This window comes from Dromiciops gliroides, chromosome 1 (assembly GCF_019393635.1).
Source record: "Dromiciops gliroides isolate mDroGli1 chromosome 1, mDroGli1.pri, whole genome shotgun sequence".
In the NCBI taxonomy this organism is placed as follows: Eukaryota; Metazoa; Chordata; class Mammalia; order Microbiotheria; family Microbiotheriidae; genus Dromiciops; species Dromiciops gliroides.
This window is the reverse complement of record NC_057861.1, coordinates 47,816,197-47,834,152: the sequence shown is the minus strand read 5'-3', so window position 1 is coordinate 47,834,152 and position 17,956 is coordinate 47,816,197. Positions and strand designations below refer to the sequence as shown.

At 51.5% G+C, this 17,956-nt stretch overlaps 2 protein-coding genes across 4 annotated transcripts; one reads left to right on the top strand and one right to left on the bottom strand.

Moving 5' to 3' along the window:
- The first annotated feature begins 272 nt into the window (after positions 1-272).
- On the top strand, positions 273-11,973 carry SNAPC2 (small nuclear RNA activating complex polypeptide 2). Its single transcript, XM_043977570.1, has 5 exons — positions 273-500; positions 7,261-7,380; positions 7,790-7,858; positions 9,427-9,745; positions 10,188-11,973. The coding sequence occupies exons 1-5, from the start codon at positions 306-308 to the stop codon at positions 10,547-10,549; spliced, it is 1,065 nt and encodes a 354-aa protein (XP_043833505.1). The 5' UTR covers positions 273-305; the 3' UTR covers positions 10,550-11,973.
- Positions 11,974-13,495: 1,522 nt separating this feature from the next.
- CTXN1 (cortexin 1) lies at positions 13,496-17,092 on the bottom strand. 3 transcript variants are annotated; one of them, XM_043979043.1, is made up of 2 exons: positions 16,912-17,092; positions 13,496-15,700 (listed from the first exon to the last, which is right to left on the bottom strand). In XM_043979043.1, exon 2 carries the CDS (start codon positions 15,618-15,620, stop codon positions 15,357-15,359), a length of 264 nt encoding a protein of 87 aa, XP_043834978.1. In that variant the 5' UTR covers positions 15,621-15,700; positions 16,912-17,092; the 3' UTR covers positions 13,496-15,356. The 3 variants fall into 3 exon arrangements, with proteins under 3 accessions (XP_043834978.1, XP_043834979.1, XP_043834980.1); XM_043979044.1 differs by lacking the exon at positions 16,912-17,092 and adding an exon at positions 16,629-16,755; XM_043979045.1 differs by lacking the exon at positions 16,912-17,092 and adding an exon at positions 16,135-16,219.
- Positions 17,093-17,956: the final 864 nt, after the last annotated feature.

The following is a 17,956-nucleotide window of genomic DNA, read 5'->3' as shown; positions in this document are numbered from 1 at the left end:
ACTGACATTTGCCTGTTGCAATTGTTCATTACAGAAGATCCCTGACTTTGTAGAAGTAGATGCAGTATTAAATTTCTTGCTTTTAAATAAAGAATTTGCTTTTTTCAGCTCGCACGTGCCTTCATTCTTCACTTTCACCCCTCGGGGCAGAGGCGAATCTAGCAGCAGGGATGAAAAACAAAGTTACCACAACCTCCTCCTCGTGGCTCTTTTTGGCTCTTAATAGCCGCCGTAGCGGGGCGTACCCGGAAGTATACGTCGTTGTATTTAAAGACTGGAGGCGTCAGCTACCGGCTCAGGCCATCATGAAGCCCCCTGTCAGGCGGCGCGCGGCCCCGGCTCGATACCGGGGAGTGGCCCCGGCCGGGGTCCGCACGGCCACGCTCTGGACCGCACGGGAGAAGCAGCAGCTCCTCCGTTTACTGCAGGCACGAAACGGGGAGCGGGAACCAGAGGCTGCGGAGCTGAGGCAGGGGCTACCCCACCGGAGCGAGGCTGAGGTTAGTGGGCGGGGCCGAGGGGAAAGAGGCGGAGCATGGCCCCGAGCCAGAACGAGGCTGCGGCCTGGGGGCGGGGTCGAGGGACAAGAGGTGGTGCGAGACGGATGTGGGGGCGGGCCTAAGAAAAGGAGAAGCGAGGGATAGGATCCCAAGGAGGCTGAAGGACGGGGCGGGGCTTAGGGGGAGGGACAAAGGCCAAAGCTAGGCTGTCTTGGGCCGGACTGAAAGGGAAAGGGGCTAGGATGAGTGATGGGGCGGGGGAGGGGTAGAGGGAGACCCTGGTGGGCATGGAAGCTGAGCAAAATCTCTGTCTTTATCATGCATAATCCAGCAAAACAACTTTTAGCAAGTGCTGACTATGCCAGGCACTGTGCTGGGGATCCAAAAAGGGGCACTCAGCACAGCGCCTGGCACATAAATGCGCTTAATAAATGTTTATTGAATGAATGAATCTGATGACGGAAAAAACTTGCAGATAAATATATACAAAGCGAGCTGTATGCAAAATAAATGGGAGGTAATTGACAGGGAAGGCACTGGTATGAAAAGGGTTTGGGGAAGGCGTCTTGTAGAAGGTGGGATTTTAGTTGGGACTTAAAGCCATGGAGGTAGTTCTGGTGAGTCGATGAGGGAACCAGAGAAAATGCCTAGAGCTGAGAGCTGAGTGTTTTATTCGTTGAACAGCCAGGAGGCCAGTGTCACTGGATGGAAGAGGACTTGTTGAGTGGAGAGTAAGGTGTAAGGGGACTGGAAAGGGAGGAGGGGCCGGGTTATAAAGGGCTTTGAATGCCAAAAAGAACATTTTGTATTTGTCGCTGGAGGCAATTTATTGAGTCGGAACAGGGATTGATCAGACCTGTGCTTTAGGAAAACACTTTAGTGGCTGATTGGAGGATGGATTGGGTGGGGGAGGCTTGAGTTCGGGAAGACACCCCAGAAGGATGCTTTAATAGTGTGAATGTGAAGTGATGAGAGTCTGAGGAAAGAAGGGAACATGTGGGAGAGATGTGGCAAGGGTGAAATTGTCAGATCTTGGCAACAGCTTGGATATGGAGGTGAGAGATAGAAATCCACAATGATTCCTAGGTCATGAGCCTGAGGCATTGAGAGTTTGGTGTTGCCCTCTATAGTAATAAGGAAAGGTGTGTGTGGGATGGAGGGGGCTAGGCTTGGGGCGGGGGTGGAGGGGTGTGCAGGGATACAAGGAGAAAGATAATGAGTTCAGTTTTGGACAGGTTGAATTTAAGACGTCTCCTGAACATTCAGTTTGAGATACCTGAAAAGCAGTTGGAGATGTAAGCTTGGAGGTCAGCAGAGAGTTTGGGGCAGGATAGCTAGATTTGAGAATCATCACTTTAGAGATAGTAATGAAATCCATGGGAACTGATGAGATCACCAGGTGAAGTAGTAAAGAGGCAGAAGAGCACAGCCAAGCTCCAGGGGAAACATATAATTAGAGGGTGTCACCTGGAGGAGGATCCAGCACAGGGGACTGAGAAGGAGCAATCAGAGAGGTGGGAGGAGAACCTCAACAGCCTAGAGAGAAGAGAGGATCAAGGAGGAGAGAGGTCAAGGAGAATGAGGATGGAGAAAAGGCCATTGGGTTTGACAACTAAGAGATCACTGATCACTTTGGAGAAAGCAGTTTTGGTGGGATGACCAGGTTGGAAGCCAGAGTGTAAGGAGTTAAGAAGGGAGGGAGAGAAGATAGAGTGGAGGCACCTGGTGTAGATGATGTTTTCAAGGAGCTTAGCCACAAAGGACAGAAGAGGTATAGGATGATACTAAGCAGGGATGGAAGGAGCAAGTGAGAGTTTTTCTAGGATGGGGGGAGTGGGGAGCCAGGGGTGGAGTGGGGGGGCATGGGCTTGTTTGTAGGCAGCAGGGAAAGAGAGAGATTAAAAATAAGGGATAGAGTCCAATGACAGAGTGGGGGAATCTGTTGGAGGAGACGAGATGAAAGGGGACACACTTGAGCAGCTAGAAGGCTTAGCTTCGGTGAGGAATAAGGCCACTTTATTAAGTGAGATAGGGGTGAAGGAGGAAAGAGGGGTAGAAGGCACTTGGGAGATAGGAGATGAGGAAAAGGGGAAAAGAGGAAGCTCATGGTGAATGGCCTCAATTTTTTCTGTAAAATACAAGGCAAGGATCTTGGCTGAGAGAGTGGAGGGAGGCAGAGCCATGGGAGATTTGAGAAGGGATGAGAATGTTTGGAAGATCTCTGTGGAGATGTAAGTTGATGAGGAAGGTATTGCCTAGCAGCAGGAAGGGCCCAATTGAGCTTGTGTAACATAAAGTCGTAGTGGACTGAATCAGAACGATTGTGTGACTGTCTCCATCTTAATTTTGCAGTATATGTGTCGTATGGAAGGTAGCGAATGGTGGGAGGGATGCAAGGCTGAGTCTGGGCAGTGCATAATGGAGGAGATTATAAAAGGGCTAGGCATTCAAGAGAGGGCCACAGTGTAGAGTTGAATTGGTTTACCAGGGGGTCAAGATGGAAAAAAAGAGGAGAGTGGCCAGTGTAGGGGAGGTGACCTGGGAGGCAATTAAGGGGTGAAGGAATTAGAGTTTATGGGGATAGGAGAGGCAGAGATTGGGAATGGGGCTGAAGAGAAAGAACTGAGGCTAGGGATGGGATCAGGTGGGGGCTCAGGTGGAGGCTCAGGTGGGTCAGGGCTGGGATGAGAGGTGAGGCTAGAGGCAGTTGAAGGGCTTTCCTGAAAAGAGCTAGGTTCAGGTAAAGAGGGTGTCAGAATTCAGGTGGCTCTCCACTTTACGTGGGGAGAAGGGGAATCCAAGGGGATCTTAACTGAGCAGGGCAAGGGCTCCCAGATAAGTTTAGGAGAGGGAGGAGGGCTTCTGGGGCCAGCAGGAGTTCGAGGTGAGGGGACTGAGCCAGAACCTGAAGGGTTAGGTGTGGGGCAGGGCCAGGACTAGAGTGAGGCTTGAATGTGGGGTGGGACCAGGGCATGGGTAAGTTTTAGATGACGGATTGGGGCTGGATCTAGGCTAGACAGACAGCACAGTAGATGGAATGCTGGACCTGGAATCAGGAAGACCTGAATTTGAATTCTGCCTCAGACAGTAACTAGCTCTATGACTTTAGGCAAGTTACTTAAAAGTTCTCAGCCGGGGCAGCTAGGTGGCACAATGGATAAAGTAGTGGCTCTAGATTCAGGAAGCCCTGAGTTCAAATCCAGCCTCAGACACTTGACACTTACTAGCTAGGTGACCCTGGGCAAGTCACTTAACCCTCATTGCCCCCCCCCCCCCCAGTTTCCTCACCTGTATTAGGGAAACAATAACCTATCACTCTGGGCTGTGGTGGGAACCAAATAAGGACATGAAAAGTGCTTTGCAAACCTTGAAGCGCCATATAAATGTTACAGCCGAACATTGTTGGAGGCTCGCTGACGTTGGGATAGATCGAGGCTGAGGTGGGAAGGGCCTTGGGGGCTGGGGTTGGGGGTGGGGTGGGGAGGTGGAACTATGGGAGGGGGGATGCCCTCATAGGAGTCAGGCTGAGGCCGAGGGAGCTTGTGCCCCTGCCATGTCCTGAGGACTCTGTGTACGCCTGCCAATTCCCTTTTCTTTGCCTCAATTTTTCCATGTTTAAGAGGAGCACATTCGACTTCACCATTTCCATAAGGCCTCTCAGGCACCACAGTGTGTGGTCTAGGCCCTCAGGCTCGGCAGCACAGAATTGGGAACAAGCTCATGTTTATTCAGAGTGTTGGGGAAGGGTAAAGATCTGTAAGGGACAAAGACAAGAGGCATTGGGTTACTGTCCAGTGCCTACAGGGGGCCAGATAAGAGGAGTCCTGGGGGTGACAGGAGAGAACAGGAAGAAGAGCCGCTGAGAGAATGGGGAGAGAGGGAACCAGGGGCAGGCGAGTGCTTCTAAGCCAGAGGCAGCCAGAAAATGATCGATGTCAGCTTTTGGGAGGAACATGGGTCCAGCACCAAGAAGAAAATGCCTCCTGTCAGGAAGCAGAGGAAAAAAAGATAATCGGGGTTTTCTCTATTCAGTTCAAGAAATTAAACCGTTATAAAGCACCTTCTGAGGCTGGGGCCCTGGGAAAATTAACATTGACATCAAAGAATCCCAGCAGTTTGGAGTTGAAATGAAATTCAGAAAGCACTTATTAAATACCTACTGTGTGCTAGGTGCTTCGGAGGAGCCGAGGATCCAAAAATGAAAACAGGCCCTGCCCTCCAGGAGGGCCTTCGGTAGCTCCTTAATCCATGTCCAACCTGAAGGAGGTCTCCAGTGGACCCAACTTCTAGAGGTCCAGCTTCAGAAACCACGAGGGCAAGAGGCCCTCTGACCTCCCAAGCAGCCTCTTCCCCTTTGAGAGAACTCCCCCTGGGACCAAGTCTTTCCTTATCCCAAGCCTCCATTTGCTTCAGTGGCCCCTTCACCCATTGCTCCTGGTTCTGCTCTCTGGACCCACACAGAATGAGTCTAACCCTTCTTCCACAAGACAGCTATTTCCCAAGTGTTTGAAGGTCTGTCATGTTTGCACCAAGTCCTCTTCTTCATGGTAAACAGCCCCAGTTCTGTCCTGGGCTCAAGGCCTTTCCCCATCCTGGTTGTCCTACTCTGGATGCTCTTCAGCTTCTTTGCGTCCCTCCCAAAATGTGGCCTGGCTTAGCGAAGAGCTCCAGAGGTGGGCTGCCCAGGGCAGATACAGTGGGACACCCCCTCTTTGTTCTGGGAAGCTACGCCTCCCTTAATGCAGGGCAGGCTTTGTTTTGTCTGCTTTCTCAGTTGGCTGAGTCACCCCAACCCTGGATACTTTTCAGACAAACTGCCATCTTAACCATGCTTTGGAATGGACCAGTATTTCCTAACTAATGGAAAAGCATTTGCTACGAGCCGAGCTAAGTGCTCAGTGTTTGGTGATATATAGCCCCTTCTCCGGAAAATCACATTCTAATTAGGGGAGATAGTCCTGATGCCTGCCCTGTCTTGTGGTGCTGATTTTAAGTCCACATCTAAGAATTTTTATTTTACTATTTCATAGATTTCCAGTTGGAGAGGCCCTCCCAGGTCACCTCTTCCCAATCCCTTCCTTTATTTCCTAGATAAGGAATATGAGGCCAGAGAAGGCAGGAAGGGGAAGAGCCAGCACTTAGTTTCATTCCCGCTGTGTTCCCGTGGGTCGTGACCTTTTTGAATCTGGTCATCCAGTGTATTTATTGGCTGTCCCTTCCAGGCCTTTATGTAAGGTATTGATAAACATATTAACCAGCACGTGGCCAAATATCAATCCTTGATGCACTCTGCTGCCAAACTTCCTTTCGGATGATACCCAGTCATTAATGTTTGCCCTTAAATTCGGTCATTCATCATCAAGCCCAGAAGTGTCAAACACCAGTTGGGAAATGTTTAACAAAACAAATAAAAATAAAACAAAACGTAGATAATGTTAATATATGCTTTTCAAAGTCAGTTTGCATCCAACAGGGATCCTTAATGTATGGTTTAGTGGAGCCTTTTCTCTTTGAATTTTATATGACTGATCTAACCCACATCTCTCCATCTCTTCCATAAGACTATTATGAAATACTTCATCCAAGCTTTTGAAAATAGATGGTTTTCTGAGTATGAGTATTAATAAACCTTCTTAATATAAAATGCCAGTAGTCCTGGAATTCAAAGTCTCATTGGGTTAAGACAACAAATGACTCAAACTATGATGTGACACGTGCGTCTGTGTTTAAGAGGCAGGACTTAACCTACCCGGGGAAATCAAGGAAAGCTCCCTGTAGGAGGTGGCGTTTGATTTAGATTACATTGTGAGTTTCTTTAGGGCAGGAGCTGTTTTTGCCTAGCTTTGAATCCCCAGTGCTTAGCACTGTGTTTGGCACATTGTTCAATGAGTTAGTTAATGTACACAAAGGGCTTTGCCAACCTTAAAGCACTGTACAAATGCCAGCAATTATGCTTATTATATGATTAATGATGCTCATTCACTTGGATTGGGGTTTATTGGGTGCTTGAGAGAGTGTGCTTGGGGGACATGGGCAATGGGTATGAGAAATGATTTTTGTAAGTAATATCTTGGAGATTTAATCCTGACTTCCTCCCATTCCAAAGTCCTTCTTGATAAAATAAAGTCAGCTCTCTTTGGTCCCTGTCAGGCTATAAACTTTTAGGAATCTTGAGAAGATAAGAATGACTCTTCTAAATTCTTGATAGGGCAATAAAAATTTTGGTTTGGGGTAATGATTAATAGTTAACCCTGGGGCTGGGGGCAGGGGTGGGGGCAGCTAGGTGGTGCAGTGGATAAAGCACTGGCCCTGGATTCAGGACCTGAGTTCAAATCCAGTCGTAGACACTTGACATTTGCTAGCTCTGTGACCCTGGGCAAGTCACTTAACCCTCAATGCCACCCCCCCCCCAAATAGGTTGGGAGGTAGTCTGCCATAAGATAGCCTCCCCCCAAATGAAGTTGACCAGTTAGAGGTGATTAGTCATCCCTCAGGAACCCCTCCTCCTTGAAGGGCATATAATCTATGACCCCGCCCCCATTGAGGGGGTCTTTGGTCTGAGAGAGATGGCCATAGACCTCACTTTATTGAGAATCAGCTGGCCTTAAATGATGAAACTGCTCAGTTACTTTGTCTCGTAGTTTTCATGTTTCATCATCACATGGGGCAACCCTCAGCCCTACCCTGAGTGAAGCCTTTCCCAAACCCAGGATGTTAGCATCCTTTCCAATTCCTACCTGCTCCTGCCATTTCTTCCTAGATCCAGGATTTCATCCAGTTGTTGAAGCGTCGTGTGACCCGGGAGGTGATTCAGCAGGAGCATCGCTGCTGCCAGAAGAAACAGAGGCTTCATAAGGCTGAAGTTCCAGCCCCCATTGAGGTGAGAATAATAGTGACATCAGAATGTGGCTGGACCCATGGCAAGGGATGGGGTCTGAGAGAAAAGACCCCAAGTGTTATTGGCATAGCACATAGAAGTATGGCAGGAGCATTGGATTTGGTCAGAGGACCTGCGGATGATCCTTGCTCAGCTTCTTATCACTCATGGCCCAGGGCCAGGTTTTAGCCACTTTCTGCCTCAGTTTCCTGGTCTGTAAAATGAGGGGATCGGATTAGATGGTCTTCAAGGTCCCTGTGATGCTGTGGAACTTGGCTAGGTGTGAGAGCAGAGAGTCTGAGGGATTTGAGATGGAACTGGCCAAGGTAAAAGGGAGGCAGTTGACATTTTGCCAAGATAAGGTAAGCATTGGCCACATGTGATCAGATTTTAACCCTATGTTCCATTCTAGGTTTGGACAGATCTGGCTCAAAAGGTGACCAACCAGTTGGAAGAAGCAATGACCACTGCCTTTTCCCAGGTACCAGGGGCCCCGGAATTCTCTAAGTCATTTCCATTTTCCAGCTATCTGTGATTTCATCAGAGTAAGCACTGCCTTCGGTCTGTTACAGCTCATCTGTATCATAGTTGACCACCTGGGGACAGCTAGGTGGCGCAGTGGATAAAGCAGCACCCCTGGATTCAGGAGGACCTGAGTTCAAATCCAGCCCCAGACACTTGACACTTACTAGCTGTGTGACCCTGGGCAAGTCACTTAACCCCCATTGCCCCACAAAAAAACAAAAACAAAACAAACAAACATAGTTGACCACCTTCCTGAACTCCTACAGTGAAAAAAACCCATCCCCTCACAGCCAGCTGTCTGGGGATAAGGCTTTCCTGAGCTGACTCCGCTAAGCCTTGAACAACAGCTGCACAGCTGCCACCAGACTGGGCTCAAAGGCTCTCCATTTTGGTGACCTTATAGAAGCAGCCTTAGCCCCTGTGTCTCTCCTCAGCCACCGTGAGCACCAGAAAAGGATGTCAGAGAATGGCCTTTCTAAGGCCATTGCCCACACAACTGTCTTTTGGGGAAAAGCTGGAGCAGAGATTCTTAAACTGGGCTTGACGGGTACCCCCACCCCCGAAGGTTCCATGAATAATTGTCAGGGGAATCTTTGAACTTTAATGAGAAAAAAAAATCACACGCCCTACTCTGTAAACTCCAGTGGCTCCTTATGACCCCTGCATTCAAGGATAAAAATTGGCTTTCAGAGCTTTTCAGGGCCTGACCCCCTTAGCCTTGGTACACCTCATCTCCTTCCATGCACTCTCTGATCTGGTGACACTGGCTCTCTTGCTGTTCCTTGAACATGACTCGCCATCTCCTGATTCCGAGGGTTTTCACTGGCTGTCCCCCCACGCCTGGCACTCTCTCCACCTCCTGCTTTCTCTGGCTAAAGTCCCACCTTCTGCAAGAGGCCTTCCCTCCTCCCTGCGATGCTGGGGCCTTCCCTCAGCTGATTTTCCGTAACACGTCCTGTTGTAGCTTGGTTCTTACCCGCTTGTTTGGCTGATGTCTCCCTCATTAGACTGAGAGCTCTTTAAGAGGAGGGATTGCTTGTGTTTCTTCTTTGTCTGTCACCCCAGGGCTTAGCGCAGTTCATGCCTAATAAATGCTTAAATGACTAACTTTATTTTCACTAACTTCCAGTATCCTTTAATGATTTAAAAACATGATGTCACCACCCTGCCAAAGAGCCTAAGAAAGGCAGAGATCCCATGCGTGCCAGAGAGGGGCTCCTCATCTAATGCAAACAGAGCCGTCCAGTCTTTGGCCTTGCCAGTGCAGTGTTTTGCTGGACTGTGCATGATAATGACAGAAGTTTTGTTTTTCTTCCTCTGGGACAGATGAGAAAGGCGTGTAAGAAGAAATAAATGCAATTTCTGAAAATAAAGGAGATAGGAAACCAAAGAGTCCCGACTTAGAAGAAGGAACAGATTCATGGGGAGGGACTGCTCTGGGCTATTCCCATCTCCTCCAGGGGTCGGGCCCCTGGCTGTGTGTGGGCCCTCATGCTGTGCCTGTTTCCTCTCTGCCCTTCCCAGATCCTGACCATTGCTGCGACAGAACCCGTGAGTCTGCTCCACTCCGTTCCGGAGAAGCCGACCCAAGCCAGCGAGAGGCAACTTCTCTGTAAGGACTCGTGCTCCCAGGGAGATCTCCCACCTCAGACTCCAGAGCCCACCCAGGACACCAGTGGGGGAGTTTCCGAGACCTCGGACAACACCCAGGTCAAGACGAACTCCTCCACATCTAGCCGAGCCTCTCCCACAAATGGGAACTTGGCCATTGACTTTGAGAAGATATATAAGTATCTGTCAAGTGTATCCCGGAGTGGCAAGGGACTTGAGCTTTCCCCTGGAGGTGAGCAGGGCCATTGATGTCAGGGGGGCCCGGGATGCTGCGCCCAGTTCTGGGGAAGGGAGCCAGGGCAGAGCAGTGGACTAAGAAGTGGGGCAGGAAGTGGATCTGGGGAGGTAGAGGGGAGGCAGGGCTGGGAGGGAGGTGCTTGGGCCAGTGGATAGAGTGTTGGACTTGGGGTTGAGATGATCTGAGTTCAAATGTAGCTTTGAATACTAGCTATGTGGTCCCGGATAACTCATTTCACCTCTGCTTGCCTCGGTTTCCTCAAATGTGAAATGCAGATAATAGAAGCACCTGCCTTCCAGGGCAGTTGTGAGGATTAATGAGATAATATTTGTAACGTGCTTTGCTGACATTTAAAGGGCTGTATCAGTGCTGGCTGTGTTTTCATCCCCATGCTCACTGCCAGCTACACTCACTCACCCTTCTCCTTGGTTCCCAGAGTCTGCTGTTCTCCTCGATCTGCTCATGTCCCTCCCTGAGGAGCTCAGTCATCTGCCCTGTGAAAGGCTGCAGGCCCACATGGCTACTTCCTACAGAAAGCTGGGGCGCCCTCAAGCGGACTCGGGCCCAAGCCACGAGGACCCTGGAGAAGACCACACAGTGGAAGACTGTGAAGTGAGCCCCTCCACCAGCAGTGCCCCAGGAAGCACAGAGAGCCCCACTCCCCAGAGTGCTGCTGCTTCTGGGCCATGTCTCCGTCCTGTTAGGCACCAGCTGTGGCAGGAATTGGAGTTCTGTCCTCTGAACCCATTCCTGATTCCCTTGGAGCTTCTGTCTCAGGCAGCAACTCCTGGGCTGTGAGCAGCCACAGCCTGAGGGCCAGGCCTCCACTGCCTACTCAGGTCTCTGAGTTTATTTGAACCCCTCTTTTCAGTATCTGATCTGAACAGATCCCTAAGAATTTGTACTTGGTACAAGGTAAAGGGATTTCAGACTTTGTAGGGCTGGAAGTCCTATCTGTTCTGTTGGACTCCTTTCCCTCTCTGCATTTGAAGCGTTTGTATATGTGTTTGAAAGAGACTTCAGGCAGACAGTCGTGGGATTTCTGGGGCAGTCAGAATTGTTCTGGGAAAAGCACTTTTTAAACCTTAAGGTATGATTAACTGGGATTTGAAAAAAACCCATTTGCTTATTCAGCAAATACTTGTTCAGTATCTCTAATGTGCAGAGGCATTGTCCTCGCCTATCTTTCTCCACTCTGCCTGGTGTGTGTGAGACAGTCGGACATTAGAACACCCCAGTGTTTCCGCCCTCAATGGTGTCTTTTGATCCCTTAGTTTTCAGTTATGTATCATAGGGAAGGTTGGGTCTCTGCCTCAGCCTTCTGGTTTGCTTGTTGATGGGCACAGTTAAGTTTATCAATCTCAAAATTTGTAACTTAGGTCCAGAAGGAATAAAAGGCAGGATTCTGGGTTTTATTTTCAAAATATAATTTTAAAAATGAATAAAAACAAAATTAAATTACAAGCAATTAAGAAATTCCTTAGCATAATTTACAAGTGGTCGCAAAACTATTGTTGTCATTCATATTTTGTCATTTAATTTTCAAATGAAACTATCTACTTTGTCTAATTTCAACCTGTACTTTCTCAAAAATAAGTTTAAGTTAAAAAAAAAAAATTGGGGCAGCTAGATGGCACAGTGGGTAGAGCACCGGCCCTGGATTCAGGAGGACCTGAATTCAAATCCGGCCTCAGACACTTAACACTTACTAGCTGTGTGACTCTGGGCAAGTCACTTAACTCCAATTGCCTCACACACAAAAAATAAAAAAAAAAATAAGTTTAAGTAATAGTTGACTCAAGCTTTGCTCCCACCTTTACCCCTCTTACAATTATCCAGTGTTAACTGTGCTCACTGTGTTAACACCGAATTAATTTTGCTTCGGTTACTACCCCAATTAAACAAGGAATTTTAAGGTTTTTAACTTCGTCAGCCAGCTTCTCCCTTTCTCAGAAACTCGAACTTCTTGTGCAATTCTATTTTTTCTTTCCATTCCTTCCCACCCTCATTTCATCAAACAGAATATTGAAAAAGGGGCCATGGATATGTTATTCTCTTTTACCTAAATATATGATGCAGTAAACAATCTACAAAATGTTGATTCATTTTCAAACAGGTACGAAATGAACATTTCTTGACATGTACCCTGTCCTGTCCACAGCTTCCTGTACTGTTGTTTTCTCCTTCCATTCTCAGGTTCTGGTTGTTTTCCCAGCCCCGGTTCACATTGAGGAAGTGTCAGCTAACCGGTGGGGCCTGCTTTCCCCATCTTCCATCTGTTGACTGAAAGGAGGCAGACCTCGGGACTGCATTTCCTCTCAAATCCTTTTCTCAGACTTGCCTTGGACCCCTTGTCCACTCATCCTTAGCTCAGCAGGGATACCTATCTCACTATGTGCCTGTTCTTATAATAGCATAACTCCCATTACTGCAGAACAACAAGGTTGACAGTTACCCAGTGAGGGAGTTAGTGTATTGATTAATACCTCCATTTCCCAGTTGAGTTAGCACTTCAGCCAGTAATGCCTTAGGAAGTGTGGAGAGTCCCACTCCTGAGAGTTTTGCTACTTTTGGTCCATACCGGGGTGATGAGATTTGCTCAAGACTACATAAAGCAAAGATCAGACATGGAATTCAGACAGAGGTCTATTGGGCCCCCAAGTCCAGCATTCTTTCCATTCATCCATTCTTCCAATGCTGCCTCAATGGAGTGGCCATAGACCATGGGGAGGTTTAAGGTTCTTGCATGTGGTCTCAACATTCCAATCATACCAACGGCTCCACTCTTGAAAATGAAGCTCTCAGGAGCTACCAGTCACTAGCCTACTCTTTTGCCTTTGTTGTTCACTGGATGCCCACCGTGGTATCGTCATCCCCCTGCCTCTCAGCTGCTGTAGGCAGCTCAGGAACCCTCTTGCACCCCCAGAAGCACAGAATGTCATTGCACCTTGAACCTCAGCCACACTGAGCCAGCCCAAAGATGTTGGAACAAGGCATGAGGACAAGAGGCAGCAACTGGGGTAGAGGGGTCGTGGCCTTCCAAGGGACGAGGAAAAATGGGACTGAAGATGAAAGTGATGCAGGGAATGGTTTTGTTCCATCTCCATTTCAGATTTAGCAGGCCTTTAACACACTGTGTCTCATGGAAATAAGGGTACAAAGGTGTTCATTGCAAGGGGGATGGGAAACGGATGAGAATGGGAGTTTAAGGTGAATTTGAGAAAACGTCATGGGAACAGGTCCTTTCAGAAGTGAGCCAGGGTGGGTAGGACATCAGGACAGTGGCACTCATGGGCCAAGGCTGCTAGGTTCCGAGACCCTCGGCAACAGAGTCCACAGCAGGGGCAGGGGCAGAGTAATAGGACTGTGTGACCCAGTCCTGGCTTTGGAAGGGCACAGGGATGGGGGGGGGGGAGGGAGTCTGGTGGTGGCGAGAGCTGCATATGAAGTAGTTGATCAGCATGGCCAGGATCAGAGGGACAGAAGCACCTAATATCAGAAATAGGACAATGCCCTAGACGTTCAGCCCAGCCCCTCCTCCCCATTTTATAGGGAGGTGATAGATCCAGGAAGTGGAAGGTGTATACCCAAGGACACACAGCTAGAAGCAGAGGTGAGATTTGAACCCAGGTCTCCTACCTGCAGGTCCAGGAAGCTTCCTATCCTCTTCTGTCTCTCATTCACCTTGAAGCTCTTCCCCCTTCCCCCCTTCCCCCCCAAGCACAAAAACCATTCACACTCAGGACAGGATGATTTGTTATTTATTATTTGGGCCTGAGCTAGGGCTGCTGCGGTGTTGTCTCTGTTCGCTGTCCAGCTTCCCTCTCCTAGGTTTGGCTTGTCCTGGATGTGTCTGCTAGTTTTAGCTCAGGGGTGCATCTGGGTGAACTGCTTTGGTCCTTAGAGCCCAGCCAGGTGGGGTAGGGGCTCAGCACTTGTGGGAACTCGATAAATCCAGCGTGGTGGGGCAGGGGTCGTGACAGGGGCAGCTGGCCAGACACCAGCCCTGAATGAAAAGAACCAAACCCTACCTATAGTAATCAAGGGGGAAGAGGCCCCCGTACCCTTCGTAAGCTTCCATACTTTGGGGAAGGACAAACAGCAAAGCAACAGAAGGTATATACCAAGGATATCATATGGGCGTGGGAAAAGAGCAGGTGGCCAAGAAGCTGGAGATGCCATTCTAGGCAGGGAAATGGTAGGAACGAAGGCACAGAGGTGGAGAACAAGTCAGCCTGGGGGGTCTGGGAGAGCAGAAGGCCCCTGATTCGGGGTAGGGAGACAGGCTTAGAGGTGACCACAGTCACACGAGGAGGGCGGTGGGGGCAGGGAGGGCAGGTTGGCCACACTTGTGTCAGCTCTCAGCTGACATTCCCTCCATTCTGGGGGGTAGGGTGGGGGGGGGCTGATAAGGGTTTGGGGCTGACCATAGCCTTGTCAAAGAAACCCATCGCCAAGTCTGGTTTCAGCCATCCTGGATCACCTGCTGCCCTCCACACAGTAGGCATTCAAGAAGCCTTGAGATGGGTTCAATAGTAGTGCCCTGCTCAGCCACATTGCACCCCCCACTGCCCACAGCAGTGCCCCTCTGCTCAGGATCTCCTTGACCAGGAAGTCAACCACTGGGAAAAGTTAGAGGTTTCTGAGGTCAGGGAAAAGGGGCTGGGTTGGGCTGGTGGCCCAGTACCTTGCACATAGTAGGTGCTTACCAAATAATTGTTGAATTGAGGGAGGGACCAGAGTGCTGGGAGGGGGAAGAGGGTGGGGCTTGCTGAGTTTCTCAATCTAGGAGATGGCCCCAAGGCCCGGGGCTATCTAGGTTCTGCAGTCCCAGGCTAGGGGAGGGACATGGGTCCTGAGTGCTCTGGGGGAGTGGCCAGCTGTTAGGAGAGAAGGGGAGGCCAGTAGGTCAAATGGGCAGAAGAAAAGGAGGAGGCGGCAGGATCCAGAGCTTTGACTATCCATCATCAAGTAGTGGGCCGGGCAGGTGAAGGTTAGGAGGCAGATGAGCAGCCACCATCCTGGGGGGGGGGGGGTCCCCAAAGCACAGGAATGAGGGACCTGCCTCCCAGAGCTTGCTCACTCTAGTGCTTCCCTGATGGCAGTGAGTGGGAAGGATCCCCTCCACTTCAACTCCCCCCCCCCCCAAACTGCCAAACCTTAGGCTGGCTCATCTTGTGCCCTGGGGGTGGGGGTAGATGTGAGTTTAGGAGCAGGAGTCGGGATTAGGAGCAGCGCGGGCTTCTGGTCCCCTGGGACACATCGACCTGGAGGTGGAATCCGGGTTTGGGAAGGGAGGCCTAGACCAGGCTTGGGGTCAGGGGAATAGGGTAGTTTGGGACCTCGGGTCACAGACCAGGGGGTCCGAATAAGAAGAAAATCCTTAGGTTAGGCCAGGCTGGATTGATGAATGAGGTAAAGTGCTAGGGGGCGAGTTTGGGGAGCCCTAGACCGGGCTGGGGTGCGAGAATGGAGGTGGCCCTGGGCCTTAGATTCTAGGTCAGCCTGGGGATGGGGTAGAGATGTCAAGGTAAGGAGGAGGGAGGGCGGGATCTCAGGGCAGGGGCAGGGGCAGGGGCAGGTGCGGGACCCTTCCGCTCTGCCCTCACACCAACGCATAGTCGAACTGGCCCCTCTCTAGTGCCTCCTTGTGGTCGGTCCAGGACGAGGCGGGCATGCGGCTGTAGGGGTCCAGGAGGATGCGGACGCAGCGCACCATGAGCAGCACGAGGAACAGCAGCAGAAAGAGAACAAAGGCGAAGACGGTGCGCTGCTCAGCGTCCAGCCCCGCGGACCCCCCGGACCCCCCTGGCCCTGGAGCCCCTGCCGGGGACAGCGCCTCGTAGTCTGGAGTCCAGGCGGAGCTCATGGCTCCACTAACAGCTCACATCGCCCGTCTGTCCGCCTTCCCCTCTGGGGCCACGACCGGGACCGGACTGGCACAGAGACCTGGGGGAGAGGGAGAGAAGCCACAGATGGCTGCCACGCCCCCAACGGCCCCCACCCCATCCCTGCCTCACTTCACCCCCTAACTCGTACCATCCCCACCCAACGCCACAGCTCCCTTAAATCTCCATCCCGCTACGCATCCTACACACCCAACCCCGCCCCCATACCCCTAAATCTCACCTCATACCCACTCCGCTCCACAATCACAACCTCATCTCTGTCTCTGATTTTCCCACTACCCTCCTTACACCCCCAGTCCCCATCCCATCCCCCATCTCATTTCAATTATCCCATTCCACCCTGGTCCCGCCGTCCCCCAAAACATGCCCCATCACCTGATCCCCTGCCCCCCTCCCCACATAGTTACCCTTATCTAGCCACACACCACACATTTCGGTCCTCGCCCGCACCCCGTAAGCCCAATTTTACCTCACCTTCTCCTTCCGAACACCCCCAGTCCTTTGGAGCCTCAACACACCTTCTATTACACCATTTTCATTCTCCTCCCCTCCCCTCCCCGCCCTCGTACACCCAATTTTACCTCGGTTCCATCCCCCACCTATTCACCCTCACCACCTCCAGCCCCTTACCCACTTACACCACTTCAAACCCACGTCCCCACCCATCTCAGCTCATCCAGCCCGCGACCTCTCATCACACCCTACCCCACTCTACACCTCTTTCCTTTTCTCTAAGCCCACCCACTCATCTCTTACCTGCCCACGCCCATGTACTCCCTTCTCTACTCCTCCGCCCCCCCCCCCCGCTCCCCAAGCCTAGCCCTCGGACTCGGTATATATGAGGGAGACGAAGAACCTGGGTACTTCGGTCTTCATCTCGCCCCACACCACACCCTACACCCGCAAACCCCAGCCCCCAACCATCTCCATCTCCAGCCCCAGCCCAGCGCCAGCCCAACCTCACCTACCTGGGGGCTGCTTTCCTTCCCTTGCCTATCCCAGCCACCCCAGTCTGCGCCCACCTTCCCGGGTACCCTAAGGGGCAGTCGCCCGCCTTCTTTCTACCCATTCACTCTCCAGCCCACGTGCCCCCGAACCCTGTTTTGCCCAAGGTCGCCCCCTGTCCCTTGCCCCTTCCGTGTCATCCCCTCAGCCCCCCCTCCCCATCTGCGCTCGCCCCCAGCCCCGTTTTCCCTCCCGTGGCTCTTACAGCCCCACCTCTACCCCCTCCCCTCCAGTCCCCTCCCTCACCCAGGGCTGGGGGTGACGGCGGCTCGGTGCGCTTCCTTAACTCCGCTCCTCCTCTTCTCTCTCCCCGCGTCTCGGTGTGCTCAACCCCGGCTCAGCTGGCCCTGCCTGCCCTGCCCGAGGAGACGAAGGAGGCGCAGCCCGAGCCGCCGCGGCTGTTCCCATGGCGACGGGGGCGGGGCCGCCGCCAAGAGCCCCAAGGAGCGGGGGAGGGAAAGGAGGGCTCCCCATCGCACAGCCCCTTAACTCTTTACCAGCCGGTAGCTTCCACCCCCAACCCTGTAGCCCTACCCGTGTTAGCCCTTCTCGGCCACTCCCCCTCCAGTACCTGGTCTGGTTCCCGTCCCCGGAACGGTTCTTTCCCCACCTCAATGTTGTAGATCCCATCTACACTCCAAGGCCGCACCCCCTTCCGTTTCTACCCCTCTCAACCTTCCCTGACCGACCCACCACCAAATCCGTCCCCAAGCAAGCCCCACAGACCCTAGCCTAGACTGATGGCGCAGTGAATAGAGCGCTGGGCATGGAGTCAGAACAGACCGACCACAGACAGTTCCTAGCTGTGTGACCCTGAATAAGCCACTTCACCTCCTGTCTGCCTCAGTTTCCTCAACTGCAAAATGGGGGTATTAGCACCTCCGTCCCAGGTTGTTGTGAGGATCAAATATTTGGCTATTTCTTAAAAGCGCTTAACGGTGTCCTACACAGTAGGAGCCATCCGTCCTTACTCCTTTCCCTCCCCTTCTCCCTTTACATAGTGAAGCGCATGATCTTATTTGATCCTCATCCGGGAGATGCTCTAAAATTCCCTCCCTCTGCTGCCCTGGAGCCCCAGCGTCCACTTCATCCTAGGCCCCAAATTTCACATCCTGGTGGTGGGCAGAATGGGAATCGATGGAGATCTCACCCTTCTGCCACAGACCCCACCCTCATCCCTCCTAACCTCACCCCAAGGTGAGCAAGGGCTTCCCGGCATAGGCCAGGCCAGGGCCCCAGTGGGCCCTACCAGTGCTTCCCTTTGCTCAGAAACGGGAGGGAAGAGTGGTTT

Coding starts and splice junctions, on each gene's coding strand:
- SNAPC2 (XM_043977570.1), top strand. CDS start 306: ATGAAGCCCCCTGTCAGGCGGCGCGCGGCCCCGGCTCGATACCGGGGA. Junction 7,381..7,789: donor AAGTTCCAGCCCCCATTGAG/GTGAGAATAATA, acceptor GTTCCATTCTAG/GTTTGGACAGATCTGGCTCA. Junction 7,859..9,426: donor TGACCACTGCCTTTTCCCAG/GTACCAGGGGCC, acceptor TGCCCTTCCCAG/ATCCTGACCATTGCTGCGAC.
- CTXN1 (XM_043979043.1), bottom strand. CDS start 15,620: ATGAGCTCCGCCTGGACTCCAGACTACGAGGCGCTGTCCCCGGCAGGG.